The 12,647-nt window shown below is 46.3% G+C and overlaps 1 protein-coding gene across 1 annotated transcript in view; it reads left to right on the top strand.

Moving 5' to 3' along the window:
- LOC119960983 (zinc finger protein 420-like) overlaps window positions 1-9,543 on the top strand; it is a 50,628-nt gene extending 41,085 nt beyond the window's left edge. The window contains exon 2 of the mRNA XM_038788538.1: window positions 8,256-9,543. Coding sequence (XP_038644466.1) covers window positions 8,256-9,105 — 850 coding nt within the window. The 3' untranslated portion in view covers window positions 9,106-9,543. The remainder of the gene's footprint in view (window positions 1-8,255) is intronic.
- The last annotated feature ends 3,104 nt before the right edge of the window (window positions 9,544-12,647 follow it).

A 12,647-nucleotide genomic window follows, 5' to 3' on the forward strand; every position in this document is an offset into this window, starting at 1 on the left:
TCTGAAACCCCGCCCCCGGCCTAAAACGCAGGAAAGAAAAGGGCGGGCGACCCAACGGGCCCGCGATACAGCTCCCCAACCCTCCACCAGTGATACAGCTCCCTAACCCTCCACCCGCGATACAGCTCCCCAACCATCCACCAGTGAAAAAGGCACCAAAATAAATAGTTGAAAATCCCCAAAAGAGAAAAAACAAAAAAGGACCAACAAAGAAGTACCAGGGAGAATAGAGCCTCCGGACAATATACAGCAGTCCCCAACACCCCCTCAGTTTCGAGTCCAGCTTCTCTGCCTGGACGAAGGCCCAGGCATCTTCTGGGGAGTCAAAATAGAGCTGGCGGTCTTTATAAGTGACCCAGAGGCGTGCCGGCTGTAACAGGCCAAACTTCACCCCTCTCTTGTGCAGCACTGCCTTCGACCGGTTTAAACCAGCCCTTCTCTTCGGCACCTCCGCGCTCCAGTCCTGATAAATCCGAAATCTCTGCGTTCTCCCACCTGCTGCTCCTCTCCTTCTTCGCCCATCTCAGCACACACTCACGGTCGACGAAGTGGTGAAAGCGGACATGCATCGCCCTTGGCGGCTTGTTCGGCCTGGGCTTTCTCAGCAACACTCGATGGGCACCCTCCAGGTCCAAGGGCCCTTGGAAGGACCCCGCACCCATTAGCGAGTTCAGCATCAAGGCCAATAGGTCCCCAGGTCCGATCCCTCCAGCCCCTCTGTGAGGTCCAGGATCCGCATGTTCTTCCGCCACGAGCGGTTCTCCATTTCCTTGCCATTTTTTGTGGAGCACCTCGTGCGATTCCACCTTCACTGCCAGGCCGAGGATTTCATCCTCATTCTCCGAGGCCTTTTGCCATAGCTCTCGGATCTGCACCCTGAGCCGTCTGAGTCGCCATGAGCTTATCCAGTGAGGCCTTAAGCGGTTCCAGCAGCTCAGCTTTCAGCTCTCTGAAGCTGCTCCTGCGCCCACTGCTGCCACGCTGCTGGTTCCCTGCCCGCCGCCATCTTGCTTCTTCTGCCTCGCACCTTTCTATGCTCCAAAGCCGATTTTTTTGACCGCCCCGCTCCTGGTCCAGTCCATCCACCGGCAGATAAACGCAGCAGATGTGTTCCCCCACCGGGAAAAGTCCAGCCAGCGCCGCTACGGGCCCTTAACAGAGCCCAAAAGACCGAAAATAGCGGGAGCCACCGAACGTGCGGCTTAGCTCCGCATCACCGCAACCGGAAATCTAGTGAAATCTATTTGATGAGTAACAAGAACAACGATGATGTAAAAAAAACATACAGTTTAGCTGCTGTCCATGGACATAAGGACAAAAGCCTATTTTGAAGAAGAGATCCTACAACCTTCAGACAAAGAAGGGATGAACTAGACATTAATAAGAATCTGAAACCGCCAATAACACTGTTGTTCGAATTTGAAACACTTCTGTGATGTGGAAAGACCATGTAATTGAGCAAGTTACCGTAAAACAAATGTGTAATTTAAGACAAAGAACAAACAATCACATGTTACTGCTTGGAATCAAATGGAAATGTTGATTTCTATTTTAAACATGAAGATATTGGACTGCAAGATAACTCCAGGGCTCATTGTTGTGATAGGATTAAGTAATTGAGGATAAGGGCAGCACGGTGGCTTTTATTTAAGAGAACAAAATGTGATACTCTGGCCACCACCCAAGGCATCTGGATCATCTGTGGAGAGATGAGCAACAACTTTGAGATCTTTTGATAAGATCACAAAAGGTTCAAGAATGTGTGGTATGACATTGGGGGCACTGCGTACGTGTGCAGATGAGTTACGTGTGAAGAAACTAATTGGCTGGCTTGCCATTCTGCATTGAAGTGCAGGCCCCGTGCATGCACACTACTTGACAAACCGCATGGCCGGAAATGGTCAATGGGGCCAACAGAGTGAAACAACATCATTAAGTGATCAAGGCACTGACACATGTTCCACAGAGAATCTGACTTTAAAATAATTGGGAGAGAATCAAACACACTGTTACCTGTCGAAATGAGGACAATTGAAGTGACGGGGCAAATTATTCGGATAAGAACAAGTAAGGGCCTGGTAGCAAGTAAACCCGATGAGGAATATCCAGAAGGTGGATACAGACAATTTGGAGAGCTGGAGAATATTTTAAGTCCATGCATGATGTTATTTTGACTGATATTTGAGTGAGATGATTTGCAAATGGGGAGTGTCAGAGAGAAAGGAGTATCAATCCAATTATTCAGAGATCACATTCAAGTAACAATATGGAATTATGGAACAAGCTGGAATTTAACACAAGTTATGAGAAGAAAAAATCAGATTCGAAAAGAAAAACAAAGTGAATTTTCTCTCTGCACAGATCATCCCACTGAAGGGCTAGAGAAAGAAGTGACCAAGAACAATAATGAGATACGGGCTGGAAGAGTAAGATCTCATCCTGTGACAACTGGGACCGTATTATACATTACTCACAAGTTGAAATTACATTTATTTTAGTTTAGTTAACACATAATCTATATATGGCAACTCGATATGATTTTATAGTCAATTTTGGATTTAAAAACTCATCCCATGACCCTGTCTTAGCATCACGCTCAAAATTGACACGGAAAAAAGAACATATGGCCTTAAGACAGTGATGTGAGACATCAAGGGTGAACAATTACTGATACAAACTATCAGTCCAAAGAAGTAAACGTGCCATTACTGCACATGACAAGTTTTTCGCTTTGTTTTTTAATGGTGATGCAAAGACAGCCAAAGAGTTAATAAACTGGCTGTCATCATAGAAAAGGTAGCGAATGACACCTCGACAGCCCTGTTCAGGATTTCCTCTGAAATGCGAGCTATCCGTACTGTGGCCTTGCAAATTCGAATAGCTCTTGGTTATATTCTCGCCAAGAAAGGTGGACATGTGCCCTGATCGGATCGGAATGTTGTACTTACATTCCAGATCGCTCCAAAGAGATCACTAATTTGGCAAAACAAATTAAAAGTGAGGTTGAAAATCTCAAACAACCCGAACCCTGCACTCTTGGAGTTGGGATGTGGAGTAGTTGGGATCTTTAGGGGTTTCAGTGGTACAAGGCCTGGTTATGTTCTTTGTAGCTATTTTTGTGATACATCTTGTATGTGTGATAATCAAATGTATCTGTAAAAGATTGTCACAAACATCAAAAAGCGCTGAAACAGTCAGATATGAAGGGCGCTTACTATTACTTTCTCATCAAGACTGCAAATGTGTTGATTTTTATGGCATTTGTCTCTTTGCTTTACTTTGTACTCTTGTGATTGATTTATTCTGTTTTATTTTGAATAATCAAAAGGGGGGAAATGATAGATTTATTGAATCACATTTATTTAGTTGGTACCCTTGATGAATTGATACAGTATCATTTTAAATTCAGTACTGAGACATAAATGGAATGTTCAAAAAGCCAATGACATAATAATAATAATGTTTATTATTGTCACAAGTAGGCTTACATTAACACTGCATGAGGTTACTGTGAAAATCCCGAGTCGTCACAGTCCGGCTCCTGTTGGGTACACAGAGCGAGAATTCAAAGTGTCCAATTCACCTAACAAGCCCGCCTTTTGGGACTTGTGGGAGGAAACCGCAGCACCCGGAAGAAACCCACGCAGACACAGGGAGATCATGCAGACTAAGCACAGTCAATGACCCAAGCCGGGAATTGGATCCGGGTTACTGGTGCTGTGAAGCAATAGTGCTAACCACTGTGCTACCGTGCTGCTCTGAAACATGGTTTCAGATAAAAAAATGAGAATTACTGTACAAAGCTCACATTCTTTCAAGAAAAATTGCATAAAAGCCTTAGTAATGTAGAGACCATTGTTTCCACAATACATTTAGTAATAAGAAAGCATTGTAGTCTTAGCAACAGAAAACGAATGTACATGAGTCTTAGAAACAAGCAAGGTTAATGCAGACACCTTATCTTGTAGAATTGGTTTCACATGGCTATGCGGATGAGACATTTTAATTAATTTGATAGATCTTAATGAATCTTAAGTAATGACCAATGCCTGGATACAATCATGTTCTGTGACAGACAGTTTGAATAAATCAGAGAGCCTCAGCTGAGAATTAGAACCAATGAGAGTAATAAGGGTTAGACCATTGCTAAGAATTCTTTAAGAATAAGGAGTCATGATTAATTTTTTTGTTCTGAATCTATGCTCTTAAGAAATTCTGAACCATCTATTGATTTTTGATGTTTCGTTTAACACTCGCATTATGTTTTGATTATTATTTGACCTGAATTTTGATTTATTTTTATGTAAGAGATCAAGGTGAATAATTTGCAATAAAGTTGTTATTTTTTGGAATCCTCAATCAACCGGACCTGTGATTCTTATTTTGAAGATAAATAGATTTTTAACATGGCAAGTTCGATCGAAGTATTCAAAGAAAATTAGATTTCCTTCTGAAAAGAAAGAATGTGCAAGGTTACGGGGAAAGGCACTGGAGTGGGGCTAGGTAGATGTTCTTTCAAAGAGTCAGCACAGACTCGATGGGCCGAATGGGCTCTCTCTGAACTGTTAACGATTCTGTAGTTCTGACAGCACAGGCCCTCCATCATCAGCATTGGAATTGAAATTCCGATCATTACATCAACACCAGAAACACAATGGAATATCAGAAAACTGGGAAATCCTCCGATATGACACCAACATCAGGTGGATTTCACCAACCGCCCAATGCCTTCAACGATTATGGATTGATGAAGCTTGGAGTTTAATCTGGGAGAAGGTGAACCAGGGAAAAAACAGAAATAACCCACAGTCCCGGTTCGGAACAGGGCAGAAACGTTTAAAAATGCTAATCCTTCTAGGGCAGCACGGTGGTGCAATGGTTAGCATCCTGCTCACGGCGCCGAGGTCCCAGGTTCTATCCCCGTTCTGGGTCACTGTTCGTGTGGCGTTTTCACATTCTCCACGTGTTTGCGTGTTCCCTAAAGATGTGCAGGGTAGGTGGATTAGCCACGCTAAATTGCCCCTTAATTGGAAAACAAAAATGAATTGGATACTCTAAATTTATTTAAAAAAACAGAAATAACCCAGAGTAAGAAAAGGCCCCAAAAATGTCCCAGTCAGTAACAGGAGATCAATCGGTTTCCTCTTGTCACTGGAGAAATAATATATTCAAAACAGTGCCCTGAATCAAGCTGATTTAATCAATGTTTATACAAAACATCAATGCACACCCCAGCTTTCAGGCTTATTAATATCAGCAACAACAAACTCCAGCTGTCAGAGTGAAGATGGTTCAGTCTGGATGTGATTAACAGCAAAATCCAAATCCAATCCCTGCAGTCACTTGTGACCTTGCAGGTGCCGCAGCAGTGTGGATGAACGATGAATCTCTTTCACACATGGCGCAGGAGAATGGCCTCTCCCCAGTGTGAACACGCTAGTGATTAAATGGGTTGGACACCCAAGTGAAACCTTTCCCACAGAAAGAGCATATGAAAGGTCTCTCCCTGGTGTGAGTGTGTTCATGTGTCAGTAGATCCTTCTGGCTTTCAAAGCACTTCTCGCAGTCAGGACATTTAAACGGCCTCTGATCAGTATGAACAAGTTGGTGTGTCAGCATTTTGAATGAACGGGTGTATCCTTTCCCACACATGGAGCAGGTGAACGGCCTCTCCCCGGTGCGAGTGAGTTTATGGTTCAACAGATCACGTCTCCTTTTGTAGTTTTTTTCATAGTCAGAACATTGAAAAGATCTCTCCTCACTGTGAATACGATGGTGTGACAGGAGGTGGGATGAGGTTGTGAAGCCTTTCCCACACACCGAAAAGGTGAATGGTCTCTCGCAGGTGAGACTGCAGTGATGAACATGCAGTTCTGACGGGTAATTGAATCCCTTCCCACAGCCTCCACATTGGCACTGTTTCTCCCCGATGGGACAGCATTTGTATGATCACATATTAATTAATAATGTTTATTGTCACAAGTAGGCTTACATTGACACTGCAATGAAATTACTGTGAAAAGCCCCTAGTCGCCACACTCCGGTGCCTGTTCGGGTACACAGAGGGAGAATTCAGCACGTACAAATTAGTCAGGAATGTAATGGAATACTCTCCACTTTCCTGGATGAGTGCAGCTCCAACTCAAGAAGCTTGACACTATCCAGGGCAAAGCAGTCCATTTGCTTGGCACCTAATCCACAAACCCTAATCCACAAACATCCACTCCGTCCAGAACAGTGGCAGCAGTGTGTACCATCTACAAAATTCATTGCAGAAACTCAACAAGGCTCCTTCGCAGCACTTTCCAAACCCACATCCACAAAGGGGTAACGGCAACAGACACATAGAAATCCATCAGCTGCAAGTTCACCTCCAAGCTACTCACCATCCTGAATTGGAAATATGTCACTGTTCCTTCACTGTCACTGGGTCAAAATCCTGGAACTCTCTCCCTGATAGCACTGTGGCTACATGGAGTGCAGCAGTTCACCAAGGCAGCTCGCCACCACCTGCTCAAGGCAGTTATGGGTGGGCAATAAATACTGGCCTCGCCAGCGACGCCAACATCATATGAATTAAATTTTAAATGCAAAAAACACTGCAGATGTTCCAGTATCAAAATATAAAGAGCCAATGCTGGACATGCTAATCAAGTTAGACCGTATCTGTGGAGAGAAAGAAACAGAATTACAACTTCAATTCTGATCTGCGGTTAGTCTCCATAAATACTTGACTTCCTGTTGATGATGAATGGTGGACTATTTCCCACAACCACCCGCGGTCCGGAAAACCGCTCTATCCAACTCGCTCATTGCTTAGGCGCTGAGTGCGCATGCTCCAGGGCCAGCCAGCCGTTGGGCATTCTGGGTAGCTTCTCTGTTCCGAGTCGGAGGGAACCGGGAAGTGGTGGCGCAGATGGGCTGCAGTAAACTGGTCAGGATATGGAATCCCAGGGGGAGCGATGGAGCCAGCTCTGGACGGGGAGAGTTTCTCAACTCCTGAGTGAAGGCCGCAAACCCTAAATAAGACCCTGCGGTACATAGTTTATGGCTTTGGGTCCTGTGCCTGGTATCAGGCCCGGGTGAACGGCCGCCATGTTGGTTCAGCGAGGAGAAACACGCATGCGTGGCTTCTGGATGACGTAAGAGAGAATGGGCAGGACTTTCGGGGTCACTTTTCCAGCTGGGTCCTAGTGCCACTGGGAATCTGCATGACGGCAACAGGTGTTTAGCACTGCTGCCTCAGCGACAGGGACACAAATTCGAATCCGAGTTTGGGTGAGCATTTGTCTTTGTGAAGTTTTCACTTTCTTCCTGTGTCTGCGTGGGTTTCCTCCCACAGACCAAAGATGTGCAGGTTAGTTGGGGTTTTGGGGCTAGGGTGGGGGAGTGGGCCGAGGCAGGATGCTGTTTCAGAAGTCAGTGCAGACTCGATGGGCTGAATGGCCTCCAGCACTGTGAAGATGCTAATGGGGAGGTTACAGTCCCTGTATACTTACCGGAAGGGGCTGCTCCTAAATGCTTTGTGATACGTTAATTCCACATTCCCAGCTTTGTTGCACAGAGGGGTCTGCTCCTGATCTGTTTAAAACACCAATTTGTAGATCCAGATGGGGGAGCCCTATGGGGGAGAATGTAGGGCTTCTTGTGGCTGCTGGCCTCTCTTCTGTGGTCTTGCCCATGCTCAGGTGGCCCTGGAGCAGGACCAAGAGTTGTCTCCCAGCACACTTGATACCTTCCACAACTGTTGTTACCTCAGGATGCAGAGGCCACAGAAAACAACATTCTGGTTTAGTTTAAACAGTTTTGCTTTGTTTTTGTTGGGATTTTGCTCTCTTTTACTTGATTGAGCAGCATATTTGGGGAACCAAGAGATGGAAGAATATTCCATAGAGATTAGAATTATTTGTTCTGAATTTCTATCATGGACTGACAGCGATACTGACACTGTCAACTCCTTTTACAGGGCATTGGACAGAGACGATTTGAGACATTCATCATCAGCCTTTGAATATGGAAGGAGAAATGTTTATTTGTGGGAAAGGATCTGAAACATCAGTGTGACTGGCAAAGCACCGAGACATAAACACATACCCGAGTGAGAGTGTTCCAGTGAACTGACTGTAGAAAGAGCTTTAACCAATTAACCCAGCCTGAAAAAAACATTGCACCATTTACGTGGGGAGAAACCATACACGTGTTCTGTGTGAGGACAAGGCTTCAACTGATTATCTAACTACGTAACATAAGGACAGTGGCATCATGGTGAAACCTTGGAAATGTGAGGACTGTGGGAAGGGATTCAGATCCCCATCAGGACTAGAAATTCATCAACGCAGTCATACTGGGGAGAAACCATTCATTTGCTGTGTGTGTGGGAATGGATTTGCTGATTCATTTAGACTGGTGTCACACCAGCGAATTCACACTGGAGAGAAACCGTACATTTGCTCACAGTGTGGGAAGAGCTTCCGGTCTTTATCTAACCTCACTGAACATCTACGGGTTCACACTGGGGAGAGACCATTCCACTGCTCTGACTGCGGGCAGAGATTCACTTGTTCTTCCCACCTCACTGATCACAAGCGTGTCCATACTGGTGAGAGGCCGTTCATCTGCTCCGTGTGTGGGAAGGGATTTATTAAATCAGCGAACCTTCTTGGACACCAGCGTACTCACACTGAAGAGAAAGCATTCACCTGCACTGAGTGTGGGAAGAGTTTCACTCGTCCATCTAGTCTTCGGGATCACCAGCAAGTTCACATTGAAGAGAAAGCATTCACCTGCACTGAGTGTGGGAAGAGTTTCACTCGTTCATCTAGTCTTCGGGATCACCAGCGAGTTCACACTGGGGAGAAACCCTTTACCTGCGCTGAATGTGGGAAGGGATTTGCTTTGAAATCGCAGCTTCGGTCACATACACTTGTTCACACTAATGAGAGACCATTTCAATGTTCTGACTGTGAGAAGAGCTTTAAAAGTGGAAGTGATTTGACAAAACACCAGCGAATCCATTCTGGGGAGAAGCCATTCACCTGCCCTGTGTGCAATAGAGGATTCACTCAGCCATCCGCTCGTCTGAAACACCAGAGAGTTCACTTGTGATTACAGGGATTTGATTCCTACACCCAGGAATGAACAATGTTCATTCTGACAGTTCAGATTTATTTCCATTGATGTTAAACTCCAGCCCAGTGAAAGGAATTAATAGAATGGACATGAATTATATTGGACGTGAATTGTATTAAACACCCAGTATTGGGAGTCCTTGATTTCTCTAAGATAAGAGAAGACTGATTGATGTCCTATTACCGACTGTTCCATTGTTGGGTCTTTTCTCTTTTGTTAATGGAAGACTTGTATTTATATAGCGCCTCTCACAACTTCAGGATGGCCCAAAGTGCTTTACAGTCAAGTTCTTTTGAATTGTAGTCACTGTTGTGATGTAGGAAATGCAGCAGCCAGATTGTGTACAACAGGCTCCAACAAACACAAATAAGATGCTGGAAATACTCAGCAGGTCAGGCAGCATCTGTGAAGCAAGAAAGTGAGTTCAAAACAGAACTATGATTATGACCAGATTATCTGTTCAGTGTTCATCACCGAGGGCTTTATAGTGAGCAGTTCACCCGAGAGAACTTCCTCCTTCAAAATATCATCAGCAGAACCTTTATGTCGAGCTGCAAGAGCAGATGGGGTGAGATTGGAAGGTTTCCTCTGAAAGACAGTGCAGTATTCCCTCAGTACAGCGCTGTATTCCCTCAGGACAGTGCTGTATTCCCTCAGTACACTGCTGTACTCCCTCAGTGCTGTATTCCCTCAGTACAGTGCTGTACTCCCTCAGTACAGTGCTGTATTCCCTCGGTACGGTGCTGTATTCCCTCGGTACGGTGCTGTATTCCCTCAGTACGGTGCTGTATTCCCTCAGTACGGTGCTGTATTCCCTCAGGACAGTGCTGTATTCCCTCAGTACGGTGCTGTATTCCCTCAGTACAGGGCTGTACTCCCTCAGTGCTGTATTCCCTCAGTACAGTGCAGTATTCCCTCAGTACAGTGCTGTACTCCCTCAGTACAGTGCTGTATTCCCTCAGTACAGTGCTGTATTCCCTCAGTACAGCGCTGTATTCCCTCAGTACAGTGCAGTATTCCCTCAGTACAGTGCTGTACTCCCTCAGTACAGTGCTGTATTCCCTCAGTACAGTGCTGTATTCCCTCAGTACAGCGCTGTATTCCCTCAGTACCGTGCTGTATTCCCTCAGTACAGCGCTGTATTCCCTCAGTACAGTGCTGTATTCCCTCAGTACAGCGCTGTATTCCCTCAGTACAGTGCTGTACTCCCTCAGTACCGTGCTGTATTCCCTCAGTACAGTGCTGTATTCCCTCAGTACAGTGCTGTATTCCCTCAGTACAGCGCTGTACTCCCTCAGTACAGTGCTGTACTCCCTCAGTACAGCATCGCAATACCAGCTGGGCTTTATGGTTGGGTTTCTGGAGGCGAAGTTGAACCCACATCCTCCTGACTCAGAGATGGGAATGTAACCACTGAACAATAACCCCTCATCATTAACTCGAGTTTATTTCCGTTCTCACATCTTTGGTTGTTCTCCTGAATACATTAACCCATTGAATCATGCAGGGGGGGATGAACAATAGTCTTTACAGACACCTAGAAGTGGGAGTAGGTAGTAAATTTCAGTAGAAATTATTCATTTCCAGACAAGTTCCATTTTATAAGCGAACACGATCGAGGAAGCCATTTTGAGACTAATATTTACCTGAATGGGGCATTTAGTATCCAGCTATTAACCAATTGTATTAATCAATGAAGTGTATGCATTACTCACCAATCAGAAACAAATAGTGATCGTCAATTGATTTTAATTGAAGATTTAATAATCAGTTTGTAGTATGTGTTAAAAGACTGGGTTATACCTGAAACTAATGTCAGCCTGTTTTAAATTCTGTACTCCAGCTTCTGTAAGAAGAAATGTATGATTTGATAAGATGGTTAGCAGTGAGGCTTCATGCTCTTGGTAACCTTTTTGAGATGGAAGGTCATACAATGAATTGAAGACTTGTGCAGGATCAGATAGGAGGGATACATTAAACAATCCCATTATATCTCGATCTGAGACATTCACCCAAATGGTTAAAAAACAATTAAAATGATTCAGTAATGGAGGCCGGCGGCGGCTAAGGTGTTGAGGGGATTTATGGACCAGATGGAGGGGTGGATCCCTGGAGGTTTGCGAGGCCAAGGGCCAGGGAGTACTCGTTTTTCTCCCATGTACATACGGCCTACTCGAGGATTGATTTTTTTTGTCCTGAGCAGGGGGTTGGTGTCGAGGGTGGAGGAGGTGGAATACTCTGCCATTGCCATTTCGGATCATGCCCCGCACTGGATGGACCTCGGGCTGGGGGAAGAGAGGGACCAACGTCCGCTCTGGCGCTTGGAGGTGGGGCTGATGGCAGATGAGGAGATGGCCGAGAGGGTTCGGGGATGTATCGAGAGGTACCTTGAGGCCAATGATAACGGGGAGGTTTGGGTGGGGACGGTCTGGGAGGCATTGAAGGCGGTGATGAGGGGGGAATTGATCTCCATCCGAACCCATAGGGAGAGGGGGTAGCAGAGGGAAAGGGAAAGACTGATAGGGGAGATGGTGTGGGTGGATAGGAGATATGCAGAGGCCCCAGAGGAGGGATTGCTGGGGGAGAGGCATAGCCTTCAGGCCAGATTCGACCTATTGACTACCAGAAAGGCGGAAGCTCAGTGGAGGAAAGCACAGGGGGTGGCGTATGAATACGGGGAGAAAGCGAGCAGGATGCTGGCACACCAGCTCTGGAAGCGAGATGCGGCCAGGGAGATTGGGGGAGTGACGGATGGGGCTGGGAAGGTGGTGCGGAGGGGAGTAGATGTTAATGCGGTCTTCAGTGACTTCTATGGGGAACTGTACCGGTCGGAGCCCCCGGTGGAGGGGGTGGAATGGGGCACTTCTTGGACAAGCTGCGATTCCCGAGGGTGGAGGAGGAGCAGGTGGAGGGACTAGGGGCGCCGATCGAGCTGGAGGAGGTGGTCAAAGGGATAGGGAGCATGCAGTCGGGGAAGGCGCCGGGGCCAGACGGGTTTCCGGCGGAATTTTATAAAAGGTATTTGGACCTGTTGGGCCCCCTGTTGGTCCGGACCTTTAACGAGGCAAGGGAGGGGGGGCTTTGCCCCCAACTATGTCACGGGCGCTGATTTCCTTGATCCTGAAGCGGGACAAGGACCCTCTGCAGTGCGGATCATATAGGCCGATTTCGCTGCTGAACGTCGATGCTAAGCTGCTGGCAAAGATCCTGGCCACTACAATAGAGGATTGCGTGTCCGGGGTCATTCATGAGGACCAGACGGGGTTTGTGAAGGGAAGGCAGTTGAATACAAACATACGAAGGCTCCTCAATGTTATTATGATGCCGGCTGTGGAAGGGGAGGCGGAGATAGTGGTGGCATTAGATGCGGAGAAGGCCTTCGATAGGGTTGAGTGGGAGTATTTGTGGGAGGTGTTGGAGAGGTTTGGGGAGGGGTTTATCCGGTGGGTGAGGCTGCTCTACGAGGCCCCGATGGCGAGTGTAGCCACAAATAGGAGGAGGGCGGAGTACTTTCGGCT

This window comes from Scyliorhinus canicula, unplaced genomic scaffold, assembly GCF_902713615.1.
Source record: "Scyliorhinus canicula unplaced genomic scaffold, sScyCan1.1, whole genome shotgun sequence".
In the NCBI taxonomy this organism is placed as follows: domain Eukaryota; kingdom Metazoa; phylum Chordata; class Chondrichthyes; order Carcharhiniformes; family Scyliorhinidae; genus Scyliorhinus; species Scyliorhinus canicula.